General features: G+C 42.7%; 3 protein-coding genes across 3 annotated transcripts in view; 2 read left to right on the top strand and 1 right to left on the bottom strand.

Annotated features, from left to right (window-relative positions):
- Window positions 1–26,565, top strand: part of LOC115189731 (leucine-rich repeat-containing G-protein coupled receptor 5) — a 653,393-nt gene that overhangs the window by 199,183 nt on the left and 427,645 nt on the right. The window lies entirely within an intron of this gene.
- On the top strand, window positions 1,671–14,671 carry LOC115189723 (tetraspanin-9). Its single transcript, XM_029748262.1, has 9 exons — window positions 1,671–1,879; window positions 2,107–2,163; window positions 2,262–2,381; window positions 2,653–2,727; window positions 3,044–3,139; window positions 3,663–3,794; window positions 5,247–5,288; window positions 14,021–14,104; window positions 14,291–14,671. Exons 1-9 carry the CDS (start codon window positions 1,820–1,822, stop codon window positions 14,393–14,395), a joined length of 771 nt encoding a protein of 256 aa, XP_029604122.1. The 5' UTR covers window positions 1,671–1,819; the 3' UTR covers window positions 14,396–14,671.
- The window catches only part of LOC115189718 (tetraspanin-8), a 20,016-nt gene continuing 10,988 nt past the window's right edge, over window positions 17,538–26,565 (bottom strand). Inside the window, exons 2-10 of the mRNA XM_029748258.1 lie at window positions 21,888–21,992; window positions 21,498–21,566; window positions 20,715–20,831; window positions 20,272–20,346; window positions 19,640–19,735; window positions 19,246–19,362; window positions 18,989–19,045; window positions 18,577–18,660; window positions 17,538–18,443 (exon numbers count right to left, since the gene is read on the bottom strand). Of these exons, the coding sequence (XP_029604118.1) occupies window positions 18,276–18,443; window positions 18,577–18,660; window positions 18,989–19,045; window positions 19,246–19,362; window positions 19,640–19,735; window positions 20,272–20,346; window positions 20,715–20,831; window positions 21,498–21,566; window positions 21,888–21,947 (843 nt within the window). The 5' untranslated portion in view covers window positions 21,948–21,992 and the 3' untranslated portion in view covers window positions 17,538–18,275. The remainder of the gene's footprint in view (window positions 18,444–18,576; window positions 18,661–18,988; window positions 19,046–19,245; window positions 19,363–19,639; window positions 19,736–20,271; window positions 20,347–20,714; window positions 20,832–21,497; window positions 21,567–21,887; window positions 21,993–26,565) is intronic.

Raw genomic sequence — 26,565 nt, forward strand, 5'->3', positions numbered from 1 at the left:
ACTCTGCCAACTAGTTGCTGAGTGCAGTTACCATTCCTTTCCAATAATAGCAGCCAAAGCTTGTTGAAGTCAGAACTCCAGCGACAGGGACACCGGGATAGTGCGCACTGAAAGTAGTATTATCTTCAAAGCAACTTCATCTGGTTACGCTTGAACCTGTTGTTATGGTGGACAAGCTAACTAATACAATTTGTACATGTCTTAGGCTAGAGTTACTAAATGAATTGTATTCAGTGCCTTGTCGTCGGTGTATGCGCGCTTTATGGAAGAAACGGCACACGCAGGGATGAGACGCTGTACACCTCGTCCAATTCTCCCTTGTGCAGATGGGGTGAACTGGCGATAAACTTTGCTCGTCAAACAAAATCATAAGAAAAGTTAGTCTGATACCGAAACCAAGTCACAATGTATTTATAAGGAGCATGCCCCATTATTGGTTAGAATGAGATTTCATGAATCATGATGCCGTCTGCGATTCAAACTCCTGTCGTCTAATCTAATGGTAAATGTGTTACCAACGTGCCAAACAGCGCTGATAATAAACATCGATATAGGATACTTATATAGTGTAACGAACCTGGGTTTAGAAGCGCGGATATCTACCCTGCCGCTCGGGCTTGTTTTGGGGGCACAGTCGATAGCGCGCTGGACTTCGGGCTAGAAGGTCGAGGGTTCGAGACCTGCTCCCTGCCTGTTTCATTACAATATATTGAACACCTACCCACTACTGATATTAACTTTAAACAATTTATAGTCAAGCAACATTTCATCAATTATTTAGCTGGCAAATCGCCTGTTGACTGGTCAAGTAACCTCTTCGGCCAGGAAGTCCTTCATAAGGAATAGTCTGACAGGAGCCTCTGACTGGATGTACAGTTATACAGCCACCATCCGCTGGGATTTTGGGCTGTATCGCTACAATCTCTCTACAACACACACTCATACTCTAGCCATGACCAGTTTGTGTTAGCTACGCCAACCCTCTAGCTGAGCTGTTTCAGGCGGCATGGCTGTGTTGTTACTGCTACTAGAAATAACTCTTTCATCTGGGGGCAACGATAGGCACAAACATGAACGTTTTCAGTTGGTTTATTGGCTCCCTAACTAACAATTATTTCCTTCTCTGTAATAAACTAATTCTCAGACTTGGAGCTACTCAGTAAATTCAGCCATTTCTGCCAGTGACAGTAATGCCAATATGGCCATTTACAGTTAGTTAGCTGGCTTCTAAATCCCAGTGTTTCCATTCACCTTTATATAAGAGGTGGTTCCCCTACAGACGCCTGATCATTTTAGTTTAGCATGCCACTGCTGCCAGGCTAGCTGCGTAGAACCATGTCGTCGCATTCAGTGCAGTGCAGTACAACACTTCCTTTGTCATGCAGTTATTCATGACAAATATGGATATGTGTCAGTTTGTCACTTTCATGGTCATGTAGTGAAGATCTATTCAGCTACTGCAGAAACTGTCTTGAAGATAGCTAATGTTTTGTGATTTAGAGAAAACGTGCCAACAAGGGACCACGAGTTTGTCACTTTCCCCATTGACAAGCAGTTTGCCCAAATCCTGCCCTGCTCTGCTAAACATCATGTAAACGACCGTCACAGGACGTTCCTGTCAGAAACCCTGCCTGTTTTAACGTCATTTACCGAATATATACAGATGAAAGACCGCCCTCCTCACAAGCAGTGGTATTATTAAAGCAGGGTGTGCCGTTGAAACAGTCTGATTTGAGAACAGGGACTAGATAAGCAAGTAGATACTCTGTGTGCCCAGCATCATTTTAACAGCTTGTTTTGCTCTTTGATTCTGTTCACAATGGCACAGGTCAACAGATGTCTGAAACAGCTGTTCTTTGGATTCAACATGCTGTTAGGGGTAAGCAATATTAACATGAGATAACCTCATACATTTTATTGTTCATTAAGTGTACCTGTTGGTTTATTCAGAGATTTTTCTCCCTGTGTGTCTTTTAACCTCTTTATTTTTTTTATTTTATAAAGTAGTTCTGTTGTTTGACTACTTTCATTGTGTATGTTTCTAACTTTTCTTGATGTATTAATTGATGCATTCTGAATTGTGACCCGTTTTTCATGGTGTTTTAGATTGCAGGGTGTGTCCTATTGGTTTTGGAAGTGATCGCAGCACCATATAATACAGAGGTGAAATGATCCAACTAACTCACAACACAAACAACAACTGTAAAAGTGAAGTCTTTGACTCACCCCCCAGTGACAATGCTTGTGATCATGTTTTCCAGCATGACCAAGGAGAGTCAATTGGCTTGACATGGATTATATTGACTGCAGTTGTTGCTGTGCTGCTCTCTTTACTTGGAGCATATGGTGCATACAAAGAGAACATTGTGATTCTGAGAGTGGTAAATACTTGAATCTCATTGACACAATACAAAACAGTTCAAAAACATCACATTATTAACCTTTATTAACCATAGTGTTTCTATAAATCAAATACAAAATCTAACTTTTCCTGCAAGAGACAATAATATGGTTGCATGCTAACATTATTTAATTCAATGTGGCAAAACATATATATAATAACATTTTAAAGAAATGTATTAAACAAAACTGTATCATTATGTATGATTTACTAATTGTTTGTTTGCCCGAAAATGTGTATTTTATTTTCAGTTCCTTGGAATAATAGGCTTTGGAACAATCTTCTTTCTTATTGTTGGATTTCAAATGGCTCGTTCAATGCCTGAGGTAAACTTTCCTTTAGATATTTAAAAGTCCTGTGAAATTAAAATCATCATTTGTCAATAGTTGCATTATTCTTTAAAAAAAAAAGCATTTATTTTATGCCGATATATCACTTACACTGTTTATCTTAAACTAAGCTGTTATACGGCCGGGTTGAGAAAGTTCTGTAGACACAAGCTATTGCTATTATTTATTATTATTTCACAGTTTATATTTTGTACATTTACTTTGTGGCTTAATTAACACTTTAAATTAAATATAAAAGCATCTTAAATTGATGAATCCTCTCAAAATGTGTATTTTTTCCTCATTATTTAAGGCCATGCAACTGATTAAAGAAAACCTCCCTGCAATTACATCAGAAATGATGGCTGATGCAGAGCACCAACAAACTATCATGGCTCTACAAGTACAAGTACTGTGGAAGTCTACATATTGTCCACAATTACTAATATTCATAAATAGGTGGCAAAATTTGAATAACTTTCCCTAAATTCACAGGTTTTCCATAAATCCTGGATTCAGGATTATGGATTTCATGCTCATTCCCTTCGTAATCTGGGAATCTGTCAGACAGGATTTCTGGAAAACCTGTGAATTTTTTTAAAGTTACCAGAATTTTGCAACCCAATTCATAAAGAAGTCTTAATGTGTCATGATCAATTTGAAAGACTAGCAATGTAAATTTCTCACTGTTTCTCACCTTGTGTTCATCTTGTGTTCACTGTTTCTCACCTCGTGTTCACTGTTTCTCACCACGTGTTCACTGTTTCTCACCTCGTGTTCACTGTTTCTCACCTCGTGTTCACTGTTTCTCACCTCGTGTTCACTGTTTCTCACCTCGTGTTCACTGTTTCTCACCTCGTGTTCACTGTTTCTCACCTCGTGTTCACTGTTTCTCACCTCGTGTTCACTGACAACTGTGTTTGCTGTTGCAGGGTAAGTGTTGTGGAATAATGAGTTACAGAGACTGGGATAGCAAGATTCCAGAGACCTGTAAATGTTCTAGTTTCAAGTCAGACCCGTCCCAATGTATGGAGGTGCAAACGACTAAAGATGGCGGCAACTGGGTGAGTAAAAAAAACACGTCAGCTGTTTTAAATGGGGCTAGGAGTTTTTAATCCTAACTATGTGATTTGAGCAGGAATAACTCCCGGCAACCAACTAATTCAATTACGAGGAATATTACAAGAAGAAAATGTTACATATAATTAAAACTATTTACAGTACTAGTCAAAAGTTTGGACACACCTACTCATTCAAGGGTTTTTCTTTATTTTTACTATTTTCTACATTGTGAAGACATAAAAACTATGAAATAACACATATGGAATCTTGTAGTAACCAAAAAAAGTGTTCAACAAATCAAAGTAAGGTGAAAAACAAGCGCAAACCAGATGGGATGGCGTATCGCTGCAGAATGCTGTGGTAGCCATGCTGGTTAAGTGTGCCTTGAGTTCTAAGTAAATCACTGACAGTGTCACCAGCAAAGCACCCCCAAACCATCACACCACATCCTCCATGCTTCACGCTGGGAACTATACATGCAGATCTCATCCATTCACCTACTCTGCGTCTCACAAAGACACAGCGGTTGGAACCAAAAATCTCAAATTGTAAATCATCAGACCAAAGGACAGATTTCCACCAGTCTAATGTCCATTGCGCATGTTTCTTGGCCCAAGCAAATCTCTTCTTTTTAGTGGTTTCTTTGCAGCAATTCGACCGTGAAGGCCTGATTCACACAGTCTCCTCTGAACAGTTGATGTTGACATGTGTTACTTGAACTCTGTGAAGCATTTATTTGGGCTGCAATTTCTGAGGCTGGTAACTCTAATGAACTTATCCTCTGCAGCAGCGGTAGCTCTGGGTCTTCCTTTCCTGTGGCGGTCCTCATGAGAGCCAGTTTCATCACAGCTCTTGATGGTTTTTGCGACTGCGCTTGAAGAAATTTCTTGACATTTTCCAAGTTGACTGACCTTCATGTCTTAAAGTATTGATGGACTGTCGTTTCTCTTTGCTTATTTGAGCTGTTCTTAACATAATATGGACCTGGTCTTTTACCAAATAGGGCTATCTTCTGTATACCACCCCTACCTTGTCACAACACGACTGATTGGCCCAAAAGCATTAAGGAAAGCAATTCCACAAATTAACTTTTATCAAGGCACACCTGTTAATTGAAATGCATTCCAGGTGACTACCTCATGAAGCTGTTTGAGAGAATGCCAAGAGTGTGCAAAGCTGTCATCAAGGCAAAGGGTGTCTACTTTGAAGAATCTCAAATACAAAATATATTTTGATTTGTTTAACACTTTTTTGGTTACTACATGATTCCATATGTATTATTTCATAGTTGTGATGTCTTCACTATTATTCTACAATGTAGAAAATAGTCAAAATAAAGATAAACCCTTGAATGAGTAGGTGTGTCCAAACTATTGACTGGTACTGTATGTCAAAGAAATTTCAATCCAATAATGTTATTTTAAACGTTTTTCTTTCATTCTTTGTTACTTCAGGGAAGATCTGACAAATCTGAAATGATGTGGATCTACAGAGAGGTAATGCTTCTTTATGTCAGCCAAAACAACACTATGCAACGCAATCGGAAAGTATTCAGAACCCTTCCCTTTTTCCACATTATGTATGTTACATTAAAGCCTTATTTTAAAATGGATTTAAATAAAACAATTTACTCGTTAATCTACACACAATACCCCATAATGACAAAGTGACAACAGGTTTGTAGAAATTTTGGCAAATGTATTAAAAATAAAAACAACAGAAATACCTCATTTACATAAGTATTCAGATCCTTTGCTATGAGACTTGATATTGAGCTCAGGTGCATCCTGTTTCCACTTTCCTTTATTTAACTAGGCAAGTCAGTTAAGAACAAATTCTTATTTACAATGACGGCCTACCCCGGCCAAACTCAAACCAGACTCAAACCAATGACGGCCTACCCCGGCCAAACTCAAACCAGACTCAAACCAATGACGGCCTACCCCGGCCAAACTCAAACCAGTATGACGCTGGACCAATTGTGCGCCGCCCTATGGGTCTCCCAATCACGGCCGGTTGTGATACAGCCTGGAATCGAACCAAGGTCTGTAGTGGCACTTTTAGCACTGAGATGCAGTGCCTTAGACCACTGCACCACTCGGGAGCCCATTGATTATCCTCGAGATGTTTCTTCAACTTGATTGGCGTCCACCTGTGGTAATTTCACCTAATTGGACATGATTTGGAAAGGCACACACCTGTCTATATAAGGTCACACATTTGACAGTGCATGTCAGAGCAAAAACCAAGCCATGATGTCAAAGGAATTGTCCGATGAGCTCCGAGAGGATTGTGTTGAGGCACAGATCTGGGGAGGGTTAGCAAAACATTTCTGCAGCATTGAAGCACCCAAGAACACAGTGAAGCACCCAAGAACACAGTAGCCTCTATCATTCTTCAATGGAAGAAGTTTGAAACCACCAAGACACTTCCTAGCTGCGGCCGGCATTACTGAGCAACTTGGGGAGAAGTGCCTTGGTCAGGGAGGTGACAGAGCTCCAGAGTTCCTCTGTGGAGATGGGAGAAACTTCCAGGAGGACAACCATCTCTGCAGCACTCCACCAATCAGGCCTTTATGGTACAGTGGTCAGACGGAAGCCACTCCTCAGTAAAAGGCATATGACAGCCGGCTTGGAGTTTGCCAAAAGGCACCTAAAGGATTCTCAAACCATGAGAAACAAGATTCTCTGGTCTGATGAAACCAAGATTAAACTCTTTGGCCTGAATGCCAAGTGTCACGTCTTGATGAAACCTGGCACCATCCCTACGGTGAAGCATGGTGGTGATAGCATCATGCTGTGGGGATGTTTTTCAGAGGTAGGGACTGAGAGATTAGTCAGGATCGAGAGAAAGATGAATGGAGCAAAGTACAGCGAGATCCTTGATGAAAACCTGCTCCAGGGCGCTCAGGACCTCAGACTGGGGCGAAGGTTCACCTTCCAACAGGACAACGGCCCTAAGCACACAGTCAAGACAACGCAGGAGGGGCTTTGGGACAAGTCTCTGAATGTCCTTGAGTGTCCCAGCCAGAGATTGGAATTGAACCTGATTGAACATCTCTGGAGAAACCTGAAAATAGCTGTGCAGCAACGCTTCCCATCCAACCTGACAGAGCTTGAGAGGATCTTCAGAGAACAATGAGAGGATCTCCCCAAATACAGGTGTGCCAAGTCTTACCCAAGAAGACTCAAGGCTGTAATCGCTGCCAAAGGTTCTTCAATAAAGTCTTCAGTAAAGGGTCTGAATACTTATGTAAAAGTGATATTTCGGGGTTTATTTTTTATATAAATTTGCTAACATTTCTAAAAACTTTTTTTTGCATTGTTGTTATGGGGTAATGTGTGTAGATTGATGAGAAAAAATAACAATTTAATAAATTTTTTCTCTGAATACTTTCCGAATGTACTGTATATTAATTATAAAATACGGTACATTTTGAGGAATCATTCTCTACTGAACCCTACCCCACCATACCCTACTCTACTGTACCCTACTCCACTGTACGCTAATCTACTGAACCCTACCCCACCATACCCTACTCTACTGAACCCTACCCCACCATACCCTACTCTACTGTACCCTACTCTTCTCTACCCTACTCTACTGAACCCTAACCCACCATACCCTACTCTACTGTACCCTACTCTACTGTACCCTACTCTACTGTACCCTACTCTACTGAACCCTACCCCACCATACCCTAATCTACTGAACCCTACCCCACCATACCCTACTCTACTGTACCCTACCCCACCATACCCTAATCTACTGAACCCTACCCCACCATACCCTACTCTACTGTACGCTACCCCACCATACCCTACTCTACTGAACCCTACCATACCCTACTCTACTGAACCCTACCCCACCATACCCTACTCTACTGTACCCTACTCTACTGTACCCTACTCTACTGTACCCTACCCCACCATACCCTAATCTACTGAACCCTACCCCACCATACCCTACTCTACTGTACCCTACCCCACCATACCCTACTCTACTATACCCTACTCTACTGGACCCTACCCTACCCCACCATACCCTACTCTACTGTACCCTACTCTACTGGACCCTACCCCACCATACCCTACTCTACTGAACCCTACCCCACCATACCCTACTCTACTGGACCCTACTCTACTGGACCCTACTCTACTGGACCCTACCCCACCATACCCTACTCTACTATACCCTACTCTACTGAACCCTACTCTACTGAACCCTACCCCACCATAACCTAATCTACTGAACCCTACCCCACCGTACCCTACTCTACTGTACCCTACTCTACTGGACCCTACCCCACCATACCCTACTCTACTGGACCCTACTCTACTCTACCCTACTCTACTGTACCCTACTCCACTGTACGCTAATCTACTGAACCCTACCCCACCATATCCTACTCCACTGTACCCTACCCCACCATATCCTACTCTACTATACCCTACTCTACTGGACCCTACCCCACCATACCCTACTCTACTGTACCCTACTCTACTGTACCCTACTCTACTGTACACTAATCTACTGAACCCTACCCCACCATATCCTACTCTACTCTACCCTACTCTACTGGACCCTACTCCACTGTACGCTAATCTACTGAACCCTACCCCACCATATCCTACTCTACTCTACCCTACTCTACTGGACCCTACCCCACCATACCCTACTCTACTCTACCCTACTCTACTGTACCCTACTCCACTGTACGCTAATCTACTGAACCCTACCCCACCATATCCTACTCTACTCTACCCTACTCTACTATACCCTACTCTACTGTACCCTACTCCACTGTACGCTAATCTACTGAACCCTACCCCACCATATCCTACTCTACTGTACCCTACTCTACTGGACCCTACCCCACCATACCCTACTCTACTCTACCCTACTCTACTGTACCCTACTCTACTGTACGCTAATCTACTGAACCCTACCCCACCATATCCTACTCTACTCTACCCTACTCTACTGGACCCTACTCCACTGTACGCTAATCTACTGAACACTACCCCACCATATCCTACTCTACTCTACCCTACTCTACTGGACCCTACCCCACCATACCCTACGCTACTCTACCCTACTCTACTGAACCCTACTCCACTGTACGCTAATCTACTGAACCCTACCCCACCATATCCTACTCTACTCTACCCTACTCTACTATACCCTACTCTACTTTACCCTACTCCACTGTACGCTAATCTACTGAACCCTACCCCACCATATCCTACTCTACTGTACCCTACTCTACTGGACCCTACCCCACCATACCCTACTCTACTCTACCCTACTCCACTGGACCCTACTCCACTGTACGCTAATCTACTGAACCCTACCCCACCATATCCTACTCTACTCTACCCTACTCTACTGGACCCTACTCCACTGCACCCTACTTTACCCCACCCTACTCTACTGTTCCCTACTTTACTGTACTCTACTGTACCCTACCCTACTGTACTCTACTCTACTGTACCCTACTCTACTCTACCCTACCCTACTTTACTACACCCTACTCTACTGAACCCTAACCTACTGTACCCTAACCTACTGTACCCTATTCCACTCTACCCCACTCTAATCTACCCGACTTTACTGTACTCTACTGCATTCTACACTACTGTATCTTATTTTACTGTACCCTACCCTACTGTGCCCTACTTTACTGTACTCTACTGTACCGACCTTATTTTACTGAACCCTACTCTACTCTACTGGACCCTGCTATACCCTACCCTACCCTACCCTACCCTACCCTACTCTACTCTACTCTACTCTACTCTACTCTACTCCACTCTACTCTATTGTACCCTACCCTACTATACTCTACTCTACTGTACCCTACCCTACCCTACTATACTCTACTGGACCCTACTATACTCTACCCTACCCTACTATACTTTACTCTACTCTACTCTACTCGACTCTACCCTACCCTACCCTACTCTAATCTACTCTACTCTACTGTACACTACGCTACTCTACTTTACCCTACCCTACACTACTGTACTCTACTGTACTCTACCCTGCGCTACTGTAACCCACCCTACTCTAATCTACTCCACCCTACCCTACTATACTGTATCCTACTTACCCTACCCTACTCAACCCTACCCTGCTCTACTCTACTCTACTCTACTCTACTCTACTCTACTCTACCCTACTCTACTCTACTCTACTCTACCCTACTCTACTCTACTCTACTCTACTCTACTCTACTGCACCCTACCCCGCCATACCCTACTCTACTGCACCCTACTTTACTGTACCCATACCCTACTCTACTGTACTCTACTGTACCCTACTCTACTGTACTCTACTGAACCCTACTCTACTCTACTCTACTGTACCCTACTCTACTGTACTCTACCCTACTGTACTGTACTCTATTCTACTGTACCCTACTCTACTATACCCTGCTCCACTGTATTCTGCTCTACTGCACTATACTGTACCCTACTCTACAGTAGCCTACTCTACTGTATTGTACCCTACTCTACTTCACCCTACCCCACCCTACTCTATTGAACCCTACTTTACTGTACCTTACTATACCCTACTCTACTGAAACCTACTGCACCCTACTCTACTGTACCCTAACTCTACTCTACCATACCATGCTCTACTCTACCCTACTCTAATGAACCCTACTGCACCCTACTCTACTGTACCCTACTCTACCCTCCTCTGCTGAACCCTACTCTAGTGAACCCCACTGCACCCTACACTACTGTACCCTGCTCTACTATAGCCTACTGCACCCTACTCTACTGTACCCTGCTCTACTATAGCCTACTGCACCCTACTCAACTGTACCCTGCTCTACTATAGCCTACTGCACCCTACTCTACTGTACCCTGCTCTACTATAGCCTACTGCACCCTACTCTACTGTACCCTGCTCTACTATAGTCTACTGCACCCTACTCTACTGTACCCTGCTCTACTATAGCCTACTGCACCCTACTCTACTGTACCCTGCTCTACTATAGCCTACTGCACCCTACTCTACTGTACCCTGCTCTACTATAGCCTACTGCACCCTACTTTACCGTACCCTGCTCTACTATAGCCTACTGCACCCTACTCTACTGTACCCTGCTCTACTATAGCCTACTGCACCCTACTCTACTGTACCCTGCTCTACTATAGCCTACTGCACCCTACTCTACTGTACCCTGCTCTACTATAGCCTACTGCACCCTACTCTACTGTACCCTGCTCTACTATAGACTACTGCACCCTACTTTACTGTACCCTGCTCTACTATAGCCTACTGCACCCTACTCTACTGTACCCTGCTCTACTATAGCCTACTGCACCCTACTCTACTGTACCCTGCTCTACTATAGGCTACTGCACCCTACTCTACTGTACCCTGCTCTACTATAGACTACTGCACCCTACTCTACTGTACCCTGCTCTACTATAGCCTACTGCACCCTACTCTACTGTACCCTGCTCTACTATAGCCTACTGCACCCTACTCTACTGTACCCTGCTCTACTATAGCCTACTGCACCCTACTCTACTGTACCCTGCTCTACTATAGGCTACTGCACCCTACTCTACTGTACCCTGCTCTACTATAGTCTACTGCACCCTACTCTACTGTACCCTGCTCTACTATAGCCTACTGCACCCTACTCTACTGTACCCTGCTCTACTATAGCCTACTGCACCCTACTCTACTGTACCCTGCTCTACTATAGCCTACTGCACCCTACTCTACTGAACCCTGCTCTACTATAGCCTACTGCATCCTACTTTACTGAACCCTACCCTACTCAACTGTACCCTACTGAACCCTACTCTATTGTACAATACTGTAACACAATATACTGTACCTTACTGGTCCCTACTCTGCTGTACCCCACTCAATCCTACCCTACTGTACCCTACTCTACTGTACCCTACTGATCCATACAGTACTGTACCCTACTCTACTGTACTGTACCCTACTTTACTGTACCCTACTCTACTGTACCATAACCCTACTCTACCACACCATGCTCTACTCTACCCTACTCTAATGAACCCTACTCTACTGCACCCTACTGTATCATACTCTACTGTACGGCATCACTACTCTAATGTGCTCTGCTCTACCCTAATTTACTGTACCCTACTCTATTAACCCTACTCTATTGTACCCTACTGTACTGTACCCTACTCTAATGTACTCTACGTCACTGTACCCTAATCTACTTTACCATACTCTACTGTAGTGTACCCTAGTATACTATACCATAATTTACTCTACCCTACTCTACTGTACCCTAAAGTGTACTGTAATCCACCCTAATTTACTGTACTCTGCTCTATTGTACCCTACTCTACTGTACTCTACTGTACCCTACTCTACCGTAGTATACTCTACTGTACTATACTCTACTGTACTCTACTGTACTCTACTGTACTGTACTGTACTCTACTGTACTGTACTGTACTATACTGTACCCTACTCTACCGTAGTATACTCTACTGTACAGTACTCTACTGTATTGTACTGTACTGTACTCTACTCTACTGTACCCTACTCTACCGTAGTATACTCTACTGTACTCTACTGTACCCTACTCTACCGTAGTATACTCTACTGTACAGTACTCTACTGTATTGTACTGTACTGTACTCTACTCTACTGTACCCTACTCTACCGTAGTATACTCTACTGTACTCTACTGTACCCTACTCTACCGTAGTATACTCTACTGTACTGTACTCTACTGTACCCTACCGTAGTATACTCTACTGTACTGTACTGTACTGTACTGTACTGTACTGTACTGTGCTCTACTGTACCCTACTCTACCATATTATACTCTACTGTACTGTACTCTACTCTACTGTACTGTACTCTACTGTACCCTACTCTACCGTAGTCTACTGTACTGTACTCTACTGTACTCTACTCTACCGTACTGTACTCTACTCTACTGTGCTGTACTCTACTGTACTGTACTCTACTGTACTGTACTCTACTGTACCCTTCTCTACCGTAGTATACTCTACTGTACTCTACTCTACCGTACTGTACTCTACTGTACCTTACTCTACTGTAGTATACTCTACTGTACTCTACTGTACCCTACTCTACCGTAGTATACTCTACTGTACTATACTCTACTGTACTCTACTGTACCCTACTCTACCGTAGTATACTCTACTGTACTGTACTCTACCGTACTCTACTGTACTCTACTGTACCCTACCGTAGTATACTCTACTGTACTGTACTGTGCTCTACTGTACCCTACTCTACCATATTATACTCTACTGTACTGTACTGTACTGTACTCTACTGTACCCTACTCTACCGTAGTATACTCTACTGTACTGTACTCTACTGTACACTACTCTACCATATTATACTCTACTGTACTGTACTGTGCTCTACTGTACCCTACTCTACCATATTATACTCTACTGTACTGTACTGTACTCTACTGTACCCTACTCTACTGTACTCTACTTTACCGTACTGTACTCTACTCTACTGTGCTGTACTCTACTGTACTGTACTCTACCGTACTGTACTCTACTGTACTGTACTCTACTGTACTGTACTCTACTGTACCTTACTCTACTGTAGTATACTCTACTGTACTCTACTGTACCCTACTCTACTGTTGTATTTTCTAGTGTACTGTACTCTACTCTACCCTACTGTACTGTACTGTACTCTACTGTACTGTACTCTACCGTACTGTACTGTACTGTACTCTACTGTACTCTACTGTACTCTACTCTACCGTACTGTACTGTACTGTACACAAGTTTACTCTACTTGAGTTTCTTACAATTGAAGAAAGGGCCCATGAACTCTTGATCTAGTGATCTTGGTCTTGCGACCATCAAGACCACATAAATTCAGTCTTTAACTTGTCATGGTCTCAACTCACTGGGTCTGGGTCTTGGGACCAATGTCCTGGTATACATCTTGGTCTTGGCTCCTGGATATTACCTTAGTCTTTGTTTTACAAACCACAGGCAACCACATTTGATGAAAGCAATGCTCTCTGATCATTGGCAAATCACTCTCGACCCATAGAAATCCCCACCCAGTTTACTACTTTTAAATGGTGGAAGCAATGTGGTGATGTCTATACCAAAACAAAGTGATATCCTTCTAGACTAGAGTCCTCCTTTTACTGTATATCTAATGGACCAATGAATGTAAATATCAATGGATGTGTCTCTCCTCTCAGCCCTGTGGTCCTCTCATCTTGAAGAACTTCGACTCTGCTTTTAAGACCGGCCTTGGATTCTTCTTTGGATTTGGTGTTTATGCTGTATGGAATTATTTATAATAATTTTTCTAATACATTATACATAACAAATATTCAACCAAATTCAATTTAACGCCTTTGTCATTTTTGTTGTTGTTTATCCCTGATTTACCCGTCCCTCCCATGTTTGATTGAATTCCAGCCATACTGTGTTATGGGTAATTTAATTTTTTAACATCCTTCCCACAGTTGATTGGACTAGGGTTATCCGGCATGATGATTCGTCAGATCAAGAAGGTGCAGTCTACTGAAGTTCCTGAGACTATAGACGACGGATATCGTTTCACACCTTAATTCCAGGCAATTCGCCATGTGGAGGGAGTTGTGGGAGTTGTGGGAGTTTAACCGACGACCTTACACCCATAACCAGGGATGAGGTCAGGGTTTCAGTTTTGGCATCCTGGCAAGAGGCGAGGAGTAGAAGGTGCTCGAACAACGTGAGACGAGGTGCAACCAAAAAAAAGAATATGAGCGTTCGGAATGAAAAGGCCCAACTCAATGCTCACCGTTAATTTCATTTGTGTATAACCTTTTCTTTTTTATCATAATAAAGTTTCGTCTGTCCATGGCTTTTCTGGTCATTCTGATGGTCCATTAAAACGGACAAAACGTCATGATTTTAACTCAAAATAGATTAGTAATGTATCAAGCTTTTATTAACTAAGAACGAGAGTCATGCCTTTTTTTTACCTTTAAATTCAGGCTAGAAGAGTAAGAAGTGTCCTTAGGATGACCTTAGTATGACCTTTAGAGTGAGACATTATGAAGCACTGTAATAGGGAAGTTCTGCTCTAGACGCACTGACAAAAAAAATTAATGGTTGTGTCCCAAATGGTACCCTCTTCTCTACTACCCCATAAGGCTCTGGTCACAAATAGTGCACTACATAGGGAATAGGGTGCCATTTGGGAAGCAAGCCAACGTAATAAGGAAGCTCTGCTCTAGCCCCACACTGACAATATCATTCCCTCTTCTGTCTTCTGTCAATATGGCTTGTAATCAGCTTTCTGAGATGAGCTTTGTTGTTTACATTGTAAATCATGTCTTATTGTACACAGATAAATTGCTAGATTGTATTTCCACAGTAAAGTGTCGTCCGTCCAGAAACCAAACGTCTAGAGACTAAACTTCCATGCAAGCAGCACTGTAGACACTGCATTTACTAACATCCGCTATAGTGAACTCCTAAAGTATTGGGACAGTGACACAATAATGTATTCTGTCATTTTGGAGTCACTGTTATTGTAAAGAGAATATGTTTTAATGAATAATCCTGAATGAATCGTGAGTAACGATGAGTGAGAAAGTTACAGAGGCACAAATACCTCCTCAAATAGGCACAAATACCTCCTCTCTTTCTGCTCTCTTCCTCCTTTCTTACTCCTCTCTTCCTCCCTCTCTTCCTCCTCTATTCCCTCCTCCCTTCCTCCTCTCTTCCTCCTCTCTTCCCTCCTCTCTTTCTGCTCTCTTTCTGCCTCTCTTCCTCTCTTCCTTCTCTCTTCCTCCTCTCTTCCCTCTATTCCCTCCTCTATTTCCTCCACTCTTCCCCCTCTTCCTCCTCTCTTCCTCCTCTCTTCCTCCTCTCTTCCCCCTCTCTTCCTCCTCTCTTCCTCCACTCTTCCCCCTCTCTTCCTCCTCTCTTCCTCCTCTCTTCCTCCTCTCTTCCTCCTCTCTTCCTCCTCTCTTCCCCCTCTCTTCCTCCTCTCTTCCTCCTCTCTTCCTCCTCTCTTCCTCCTTTTCTAATTACTTCTGCTTCACTTCACTACAACTGTTCACTGTCTGATAGAAAGAAAACTCACAGAAGAACTGCAGATTGCAACTGACATATTTCACTACAATGCCGATAAAAAGTATTTGCCCCCTTTCTAATTTTCTCTACTTTTGCATATTTTTGATACTGAATGTTATCAGATCTTCAACCAAAACCTGATATTAGATAAAGAACCTGATATTACATAAAGAACCTGATATTAGATAAAGAACCTGATATTAGATAAAGAACCTGATATTAGATAAAGAACCTGATATTAGATAAAGAACCTGATATTAGATAAAGAACCTGATATTAGATAAAGAACCTGATAGTAGATAAAGAACCTGATATTAGATAAAGAACCTGATATTAGATAAAGAACCTGATATTAGATAAAGAACCTAATATTAGATAAAGAACCTGATATTAGATAAAGGGAACCTGATATTAGATAAAGAACCTGATATTAGATAAAGAACCTGATATTAGATAAAGAACCTGATATTCGATAAAGAACCTGATATTAGATAAAGATCCTGATATTAGATAAAGAACCTGATATTACATATTAGATAAAGAACCTGATATTAGATATAGAACCTGATATTAGATAAAGAACCTGATATTAGATAAAGAACCTGATATTAGATAAAGAACCTGATATTAGATAAAGAACCTGATATTAGATCCTCTCCATCTCTGATTCTAACCTCTCCATCTCTGATTCTAACCTCTCCATCTCTGATTCTATCCTCTCCATCTCTGATTCTATCCTCTCCATCTCTGATTCTATCCTCTTCATCTCTGATTCTATCCTCTCCATCTCTGATTCTAACCTCTCCATCTCTGATTCTATCCTCTCCATCTCTGATTCTATCCTCTTCATCTCTGATTCTATCCTCTCCATCTCTGATTCTATCCTCTCCATCTCTGATTCTAACCTCTCCATCTCTGATTCTAACCTCTCCATCTCTGATTCTATCCTCTCCATCTCTGATTCTAACCTCTCCATCTCTGATTCTATCCTCTTCATCTCTGATTCTATCCTCTTCATCTCTGATTCTAACCTCTCCATCTCTGATTCTAACCTCTCCATATCTTGCTCCATCTCACTAAGTTCAGTGTTCTATTTTCTCCATAATTGTGTAGTTTTTTTCTAGATTCGTCTCCTCCCTCTTTTTTCAGATCTGTAAGGATATTCTCCATGTCTGATGCAACAACCTCTCACTCCATCCACTCTTTTGCCATCTCTGTCCGGGCTAACTCTCTCTCCAGCCTCTCTCATCCCCTCCAGCTTACTGTGTTCCAACTTCCTTTCTCCTCTGCTCCCTCCCTCCCTTCATCTTTCTCCTCTGCTCCCTCCCTCCCTCCCTCCCTTCATCTTTCTCCTCTGCACCCTCTGTACCTTGCTTCATCTTTCTCCTCAGCACCCTCCCTCCCTTCATCGTTCTCTTCCCTCAGGTGTTTTGGTCGGGGTTCTCTCCTCTTCTCTCACTCAATAGCTCCAATTTTATAGAGAAGAACTTCTAGTGTTTTAATTCAACTGAATTGGAACTTAATATGCAAAGCTTCTAAAATGGAATGTTTTCTCAAAAGAGGAAATCATTTCAAAATTCTAATATATTCCTCAAAAGAGTTGTAAATAAGTTCCAAATTATAATATATTTGTACAAAAGAGACATGTAGAAGACAGATGTTTTATTTAGAAAAAGAGAGCAAGACAGTTGGCATGTTGTATATTTCATGTAAGGATTTACAGTTCATGGCAAAACATTTAACATTTTTCATTTCATTGCAAAAAACAAAGGAGTTCTGTGTCAGCTACAGATATTTATTTTCCCGTATCTCTCTGTCAACCTTCACTTTCCTTTCCCTTTCTATTGCAGTTACAAGGCAAATGATTTGACATTCAAAGTCATAGGGAAATGACATTCTGTCCTTACTATCTCAGAGTTGTACTCTCTTTGCATTACCCTGCTAATTCATTGTGTCTCATTCTGCAACCATTTTCCTAAGAACTCCCTGCATATGTATAAAACCACCTGTGGTGATTCTCTTAAACGTAGAACTCAAATCAAAGCAAATGACACACAGAAGGAAGTAGCACCTTCCTTTTGGTTTGACAGTCAGGAAGAGAGTTAAGGAGACCTCTCGTTGAAAAACACACAACAACCATGAGAAGACGTGGAAGGAAAACAGTGCGAGTCTGGACACCATAGAAATAGATCACTAGAAAGACAATCCCCATTCAACTATATTGATCATACCCCATGGTGGTGCAGTCATAGTGCCGAGGTCTGTGGGACTTTCACCATTCTAGTAGTTATATTTCTATGCTGAGCCAGACTGAACAACAGCCTAAACCATGTCATCTAACTAACCACATCCTGAACCCCAGCATCCTGAACCTCAGCCTGCTTTTCACTTCTCGTGCTTCTCAGGCTCGTTGTAAAGCTCGCTGTACTTGGGCGGGTGGGAACTGAAGCTGAACTTGGACGGGTGAGAGCTGACACTGAACACCACAGGAACAGCTACGTTAGAGCTCCTCAGCTGAGCCAGCAGGACGGCGGACAACACCGCTCCCAGGAGCTGGAGAACAACACAACAAGATCAATTAAAAACAACGATGTGGGTGGCAGCAAGCCAGGGACTAGTAAAGATATTCAACTGCCAGTTTGATGTGTAAGGTGTGAAATGTGCGCTGTAAAGAATGCATGCTCACAGCCAGAGCAGCGAATCCGAAGGAAACGCCCAACACGATGTCCAGAGCTTCAGCCACGTAGCCCTCGATGATGGGGAAGCAGGGCTGTGGGACAAAGGTCCGTTAATGCTCAATGGAACACAGATCAGAACTCAATCATGGTCCTGTCTGGCTCAGATGGTTACAGTGTGGTGCAAGCTATGCCAAGGTCACAGGTTCAATTCCCGCAGGGATCACAAGCTAAAATGTGCAGATGGAAAAAGCCATTGGTATTTCATATCTGTGTAATAATGTGACTCAGATCACGGCTCAACAGAAGAGCTTCATTCTCGACGGTGTGCTGCTCTCTGTGACAAAACCAACCGGTTCTGTCTAGGAATGTAGACGACAACAGGGTTGATCTAAAGATAACAGAAAAGGTCCCTGGTCCGACCTGTTTGTAGATCAGCTTCTGGTGTCCAGTCATCCTGAACTCTGAAAAGATCAACAACTGAAAAACAGAAGAAGAAAAACTGATATGGCATATTCCTTTATTAATGTATCTAACAGACATAATGTACGGAAGGGTTAAAAGGTGTTCTCATGGTAGACCAGGATGTAAACCTATGTGCATACGAACTGAGAAGAAGGAGCCTATTGACTATTAAGCTACATCATTAGTCCTGTCATGTAGAGTTGATCTGAACTCACCTGGTATGGAATGTTCTGGCATGTACCCTCCATCTGATCTTCCTCACCCTGACAGAGACAGGAGTCAGGGACGTTGTCGCCCCAGTCTGTGTAACTGAACAGCCCACAGCACTTCAACTGTTAAAACACACACACACACACACACACACACACAGTGTGTAGTTACATGAAGTTAACATTGCTGAGGTACATGTTGTACACACAACTAGAATGTAACTTCTCAAAACTATTAAGTATATAATGAATGATATTATTGTAAACCTTAGTGAAATATTTCCTGCTGATGTTTCATGGAAAAGACAGAATAGATCCCAAGCGGGATCCTTTGATATAATGAATGCTATGGACATGTCAAGTATATTCTGGTGAAATGATTCATGGAAAAGTTCCATACATTCAGCTGAAACTTCTCAGTGAGCTGTCTAACATCAGGGGAGGCTTCGTTCAGAGGCAGGAGCTCACGGAACTTCTCATCCACAATCCTCTCTACCTGCAAAACAAACCAAACAACCACAGCTGTCAACAATGACCCTACCAAATGCACACATCTAAATCTGAATGGGATGGATATAGGTCATGTTGTGTTGTGCCTTGTGTGTGAAAAATCCACTGAATAAATCAAATGCATTATGATTATTATCAGGTTGCCTCATCAGAAACAGATATTGTGTGGGCCGCTAGCTGCTGGAAGACATTCTGCTAAGAGACTGTAGCTCCTCTAGCAAAAGTTCACTATTTATATATATATAAAGAAACTGCAAAATTATAATAGACAGTTGATACAACAGTACCACTGGCTGTAGGCCTGTCTACCAGTATAGCACATCAAGTATTACAGTACCACTGGCTGTAGGCCTGTCTACCAGTATAGCACATCAAGTATTACAATACCACTGGCTGTAGGCCTGTCTACCAGTATAGCACATCAAGTATTACAGTACCACTGGCTGTAGGCCTGTCTACCAGTATAGCACATCAAGTATTACAGTACCATCATGTACAGACATCATTATTAACAAACAATACCTCAGGACGGTACATGGCTGTGGGCACCGCAACACGCAGGAGGCAGAAGCAGACAACAAAACAGGCTACCAGAAACTAGAGAGAGAAAGTGAAAGAGAGAGATAGAGAGACTTAGTCCATAAACCATTTTCAGTCCATAAAGTTACTGTGTGACTCAGTGAATCGTTGAACAAAACAGGTTAAGAAATGCTAAGTGTCTTTCCTAACAATGTCGTAACACGATATAAAAAGGAATTCAGGGTGGTTTCCCAGACACAGACCAAGCCTAGTCCTGGACTAAAAAGCAAGCTCAAGTAGGTATCTTCATTGAAAAGCAGTTTGTAGTCCAGGACTACGGTTAATCTGTGTTTGGGAAACCATGACATGTTTTATATTGTTCTGTCTCTATGGTCGTAGTTGTCTGAATGAATGTGAAGTCAGCGAATAGCAGTAGACCCCCTCACCATGATCAGGGGAATTCTCTTCTCTCTGTGTGCTCCGTACGCCCCAAGCAGAGACATGAACATGGTGATGCCTCCTACTACATACAGCACGACAAACCCTTTGGACTGGTTCTCAAACTGAAAAACAATACAACATCCATGGTGTCTCTCAGTATACCATTATGACATCATAATAGCCTGCGTTCCTTCTGTTTTTCTGGACAGGTTGTTATTTACATGTCGGGTTTTTTATGGCAGGCTAAAGGTACAAAAAACAAACAAACAAATACCTACATTCCTAATAGGGAAAATCCATTTATTTTTTTAATATAGCACGGTAGACCTATAATTCTTGTATAGGACAGTACTTTAGGAACATTGACTTTGTACACAGGAGTTCACTTTGTATATATAGCTAACCAATAAGGAAGTACAGTTACAGTCTACTACATAAACCGTTGACACATTAACCTGTTTTTCAGATGCTGCAGCCTTTAATGCATATGAGTAACTGTTTCTTTCCACTTTTGTTTTTTCAAAATAGAGAAATTATATAATCAAAATTAATTATCTTTGGTGAGAATTCATTCAATATCATTATTATTAATAAATAAATAAATAAATAATTAAATAATTAAATAAATAAATAAATATATATTGATATAGTCGTAAAATACAGTTTGAATTTAATTTGAACTTTGAGCTCATTTAGCTCTTGTCTAGGGTGTTACGTGTGCGGCTTTAAACTTCTTCAAAGCTCAAACCGCATGTAACGCCATGGACCAGAGCTAGATCCCATTTTACCTCTTCAGTACTGCCATGGTAGATGAATTGACCCAGAAGTCCCAGGCCGATAATCACACCTCCAGCAATCTAAAGAAAAACATCCCATCCACTATTAAATAACATGATTTTCTTAATTGTACTTAAAGCCATATTTAACGGATGTAAAGTTGGATTATACAGAGAGACACGTAGGTAAGTGGATAGAAAACATATAATTTCACACAGATAGACTACAAACATTTTTTAACGAACTTTTATGGGCAGAAAGCAGTGTTTGGTGAAGAAAATAAATGAACTTGTTGTTTTTGCTGCGCAGTTGATTAAAATCGAAAGTAACCTTAAAGTATCGCCTACTGAGCTAATCACATGTTCCTACTTGTATTTACAAATAAAGAGTTGCTAACTTACCGCGAACAGCACGTTGAAGAAGATAAAAAGCCGTTGGAAACAGCTACTACGTTTAGCCATTGTCGTGTTTATCAGGTACACACTTCAGCTCTCAGAAAACGAACTCTACCTGTCTGTGCTGCTTGTGTGTGTGTGTCAGTTTTCCGGGTAGTTTATGTGGTAGGCAGTACTAAGAGTTAGTTCCTGTAAATTACACTGTTACCAACGATGTATATAAACCACTATTTATTTCCATTATGAGCCTTTGAAGCCAACGGTCGGCCATATTGGAACTCCACGGTACGGCCCAGTCCTCCATACGAATGAATGGAATTCTACAGTATTTTTAAATAAAGGACAAAATTACATGTATTTAATCATTTTTGTTGTTGTAGTTGGGACAGTATCATTAGTCATCAAAATATATATATATACTTTAAGGAAAATGTTTTATATTTTTTTCAGTTTTTATTTGTATGATTAGCTCACATGATTTAATTTGAAAGTATGCATTAAAGTGTCTGTAATGGAATAAATGCATTTCTATAGATTCCAAAATACAATTACAACGGTGGGGGAGAGCCAAGATGGAGGCGCGATGGCTTCAACACAGCGCCCCCTTATAATCATCTAGTGTGTATATATATATATAAATATATAAATCACTTATCGTAAGCTTTTTTATGTGTATTTTTTTTAAAAATTACAACACAATAACAACAAAAACATAGGACATCACTACACGTAAGCACAGCCAGAAGGAGTAACCCAGACATGTCACAGGGGCTATAAAGCTTGAAGCATCCGTGTAGATTTCTTCTCACCACCAAATGGTAGTCCAGTCGCGGGTATATGAGTGGGAGAGGATGGAACTTCGTGAAACTGGGCCGACATTCTGCTAATTTTCTCATCGATTAAACATTTGATCTCAATATATTTTTATGTTCCCTAAACTACAATATGTTACGAACACAGTGAAGTAAGTTTTAAAGACTTGACGCTTTACCAAATATTTGAATTGCATTGTTTAGAAAGAGTGCAAGGTCGAATTGAATTTGTGTACAAGCGCACTGCACAGAGTAGGCGTTTCCTGATGGAAATATGCAAATACATGCTACAACGCGCCAATAGGATCTTGCTTGGCTTTAACCACCTTGCTTGTTCTGCCCACCATGCTTTATTTGCTCCCACTGTAAACGACACAGATGAACTATCTTGGGTTAGTTATATTTCTCTGTAACTAGGCCTGTCCTGCATCATCTAAAGTATTTTTCCAGTGTTTACAACTTGCGTACCAACATTTCACTGGATGGATATAGCAGAACGAATATGAAAATCTATTTTAGTTTTTTACAGAGATACATTACAAAAACTCTAGACTCAAATCAAATTTGAAAGTTTATTAAATCAAATGTTATATTATTGCGGGTGTAGCAAAATGCTTGAAAGATATCACAGGCTGGTGAGAGAGAGAGAGAAAGAGAGAGAGAAAGAAAGACAGACCGTGAGTAGAGAGAGAGAGGAGAGAGCAAATGAGCAAGCGATAGAAGGCAAGAGAAATAAAGATTTGGTTTATTGATCCAAACCTGAGCTAGAATAGAGTCTTAGTCTCCTGAGACCCAGGTTATTAATTGACTGTCTGTAGTCCATAATGAGGAGAGACTGGGTCAGAATAGAGTCTTAGTCTCCTGAGACCCAGGTTATTAACTGACTGTCTATAGTCCATAATGAGGAGAGACTGGGTCAGAATAGAGTCTTAGTCTCCTGAGACCCAGGTTATTAACTGACTGTCTGTAGTCCATAATGAGGAGAGACTGGGTCAGAATAGAGTCTTAGTCTCCTGAGACCCAGTTTATTAACTGACTGTGTGATGTCCATAATGAGGAGAGACTGGGTCAGAATAGAGTCTTAGTCTCCTGAGACCCAGGTTATTAACTGACTGTCTGTAGTCCATAATGAGGAGAGACTGGGTCAGAATAGAGTCTTAGTCTCCTGAGACCCAGGTTATTAACTGACTGTCTGTAGTCCATAATGAGGAGAGACTGGGTCAGAATAGAGTCTTAGTCTCCTGAGACCCAGGTTATTAACTGACTGTCTGTAGTCCATAATGAGGAGAGACTGGGTCAGAATAGAGTCTTAGTCTCCTGAGACCCAGGTTATTAACTGACTGTCTGTAGTCAGTTAATAACCTACCATACCTGCTCTGCTAATGAGGTTCTCTCTCTCTCTCTCTCTCTCTCTCTCTCTCTCTCTCTCTCTCTCTCTCTCTCTCTCTCTCTCTCTCTCTCTCTCTCTCTCTCTCCTGGACCCAGCTAAAAGAACACAGGCAGCACCTACACTGGACCCAGCTCAGGAAGGTATTATTACATTGTAAATAATTGCTGTTTGTGTGATTAGTAGTTTTTTGTGTGATTAATAGTTTTTGTGTGATTAAGGGGAAGTAGAATGAGACTTTATGTCTCACGGATGTTTTTGTATTGTAGGGTTGTAGTGAAAGAAGGGAAATTGTATGCTAGCCTGTGGTTGGTTCTGGGGAACTGTCTGTAATCGCAGATGTGCTAACAGCACGAAGATGAGGAAGAGGCGACAGATAAGAGGAAGTGATGCAAACAGCGGTTGAGAATGTCAAAACACTTGGGCTGTGGTTAGCAGAAAATCATAACCTTAATCAGGGTGAAAGGGCCTATGGAAAGTGCTCTGTCTTGTTAGTGGAAAACTGCTGAAGTATATCATTGTTTGGACGGGGGAGTTTTGACAGGAGAGAGTGCTGAGGACAGGGGGAGTTTGGACAGGAGAGAGTGCTGAGGACAGGGGGAGTTTTGACAGGTGAGAGTGCTGAGGACGGGGGGAGTTTGGATAGGAGAGAGTGCTGAGGACAGGGGGAGTTTTGACAGGTGAGAGTGCTGAGGACAGGGGAGTTTGGACAGGAGAGAGTGCTGAGGACAGGGGGAGTTTTGACAGGAGAGAGTGCTGAGGATAGGGGGAGTTTGGACAGGAGAGAGTGCTGAGGACGGGGGGAGTTTGGACAGGAGAGAGTGCTGAGGACGGGGGAGTTTGGACAGGAGAGAGTGCTGAGGACAGGGGGAATTTGGACAGGAGAGAGTGCTGAGGACGGGGGAGTTTGGACAGGAGAGAGTGCTGAGGACAGGGGGAATTTGGACAGGAGAGAGTGCTGAGGACGGGGGAGTTTGGACAGGAGAGAGTGCTGAGGACAGGGGGAATTTGGACAGGAGAGAGTGCTGAGGACGGGGGAGTTTGGACAGGAGAGAGTGCTGAGGACAGGGGGAGTTTGGACAGGAGAGAGTGCTGAGGACAGGGGGAGTTTTGACAGGAGAGAGTGCTGAGGACGGGGAGTTTGGATAGGAGAGAGTGCTGAGGACAGGGGGAGTTTGGACAGGAGAGAGTGCTGAGGACGGGGGAGTTTTGACAGGAGAGAGTGCTGAGGACAGGGGGAGTTTTTACAGGAGAGAGTGCTGAGGATAGGGGGAGTTTGGACAGGAGAGAGTGCTGAGGACAGGGGGAGTTTTGACAGGAGAGAGTGCTGAGGACAGGGGGAGTTTTGACAGGAGAGAGTGCTGAGGACGGAGGGAGTTTGGACAGGAGAGAGTGCTGAGGACAGGGGGAGTTTTGACAGGAGAGAGTGCTGAGGACGGGGGAGTTTGGACAGGAGAGAGTGCTGAGGACAGGGGGAATTTGGACAGGAGAGAGTGCTGAGGACAGGGGGAGTTTGGACAGGAGAGAGTGCTGAGGACAGGGGGAGTTTTGGCAGGGTATTAGAGAGTGTAGAGAGTACACTGAGCTCGACTGGACAGGAAGGTATGCAGCACCTACACTGAGCTCCACTGGACAGGAAGGTATGCAGCACCTACACTGAGCTCCACTGGACAGGAAGGTATGCAACACCTACACTGAGCTCCACTGGACAGGAAGGTATGCAGCACCTACACTGAGCTCCACTGGACAGGAAGGTATGCAGCACCTCCACTGTGCTCCACTGGACAGGAAGGTATGCAGCACCTACACTGAGCTCCACTGGACAGAAAGGTATGCAGCACCTACACTGAGCTCCACTGGACAGGAAGGTATGCAGCACCTACACTGAGCTCCAATTGGACAGGAAGGTATGCAACACCTACACTGAGCTCCACTGGACAGGAAGGTATGCAGCACCTACACTTAGCTCCACTGGACAGGAAGGTATGCAACACCTACACTGAGCTCCACTGGACAGGAAGGTATGCAGCACCTACACTGAGCTCCACTGGACAGGAAAGTATGCAACACCCACACTGAGCTCCATGGGCAGGAAGGTATGCAGCACCTACACTGAGCTCCACTGGACAGGAAGGTATGCAGCACCTACACTGAGCTCCACTGGACAGGAAGGTATGCAACACCTACACTGAGCTCCACTGGACATGAAGGTATGCAGCACCTACACTGAGCTCCACTGGTCAGGAAGGTATGCACCACCTACACTGAGCTCCACTGGACAGGAAGGTATGCAGCACCTACACTGAGCTCCACTGGTCAGGATGGTATGCAGCCCCTACATTGAGCTCCACTGGACAGGAAGGTATTCAGCACTGAGCTCCACTGGACAGGAAGGTATGCAGCACTGAGCTCCACTGGTCAGGAAGGTATGCAGCCCCTACATTGAGCTCCACTGGACAGGAAGGTATTCAGCACTGAGCTCCAC

Source organism: Salmo trutta, unplaced genomic scaffold (genome assembly GCF_901001165.1).
Source record: "Salmo trutta unplaced genomic scaffold, fSalTru1.1, whole genome shotgun sequence".
NCBI classification, from domain to species: Eukaryota; Metazoa; Chordata; class Actinopteri; order Salmoniformes; family Salmonidae; genus Salmo; species Salmo trutta.

Coding starts and splice junctions, on each gene's coding strand:
- LOC115189723 (XM_029748262.1), top strand. CDS start 1,820: ATGGCACAGGTCAACAGATGTCTGAAACAGCTGTTCTTTGGATTCAAC. Junction 3,140..3,662: donor TCATGGCTCTACAAGTACAA/GTACTGTGGAAG, acceptor TTGCTGTTGCAG/GGTAAGTGTTGTGGAATAAT. Junction 5,289..14,020: donor TGATGTGGATCTACAGAGAG/GTAATGCTTCTT, acceptor CTCTCCTCTCAG/CCCTGTGGTCCTCTCATCTT.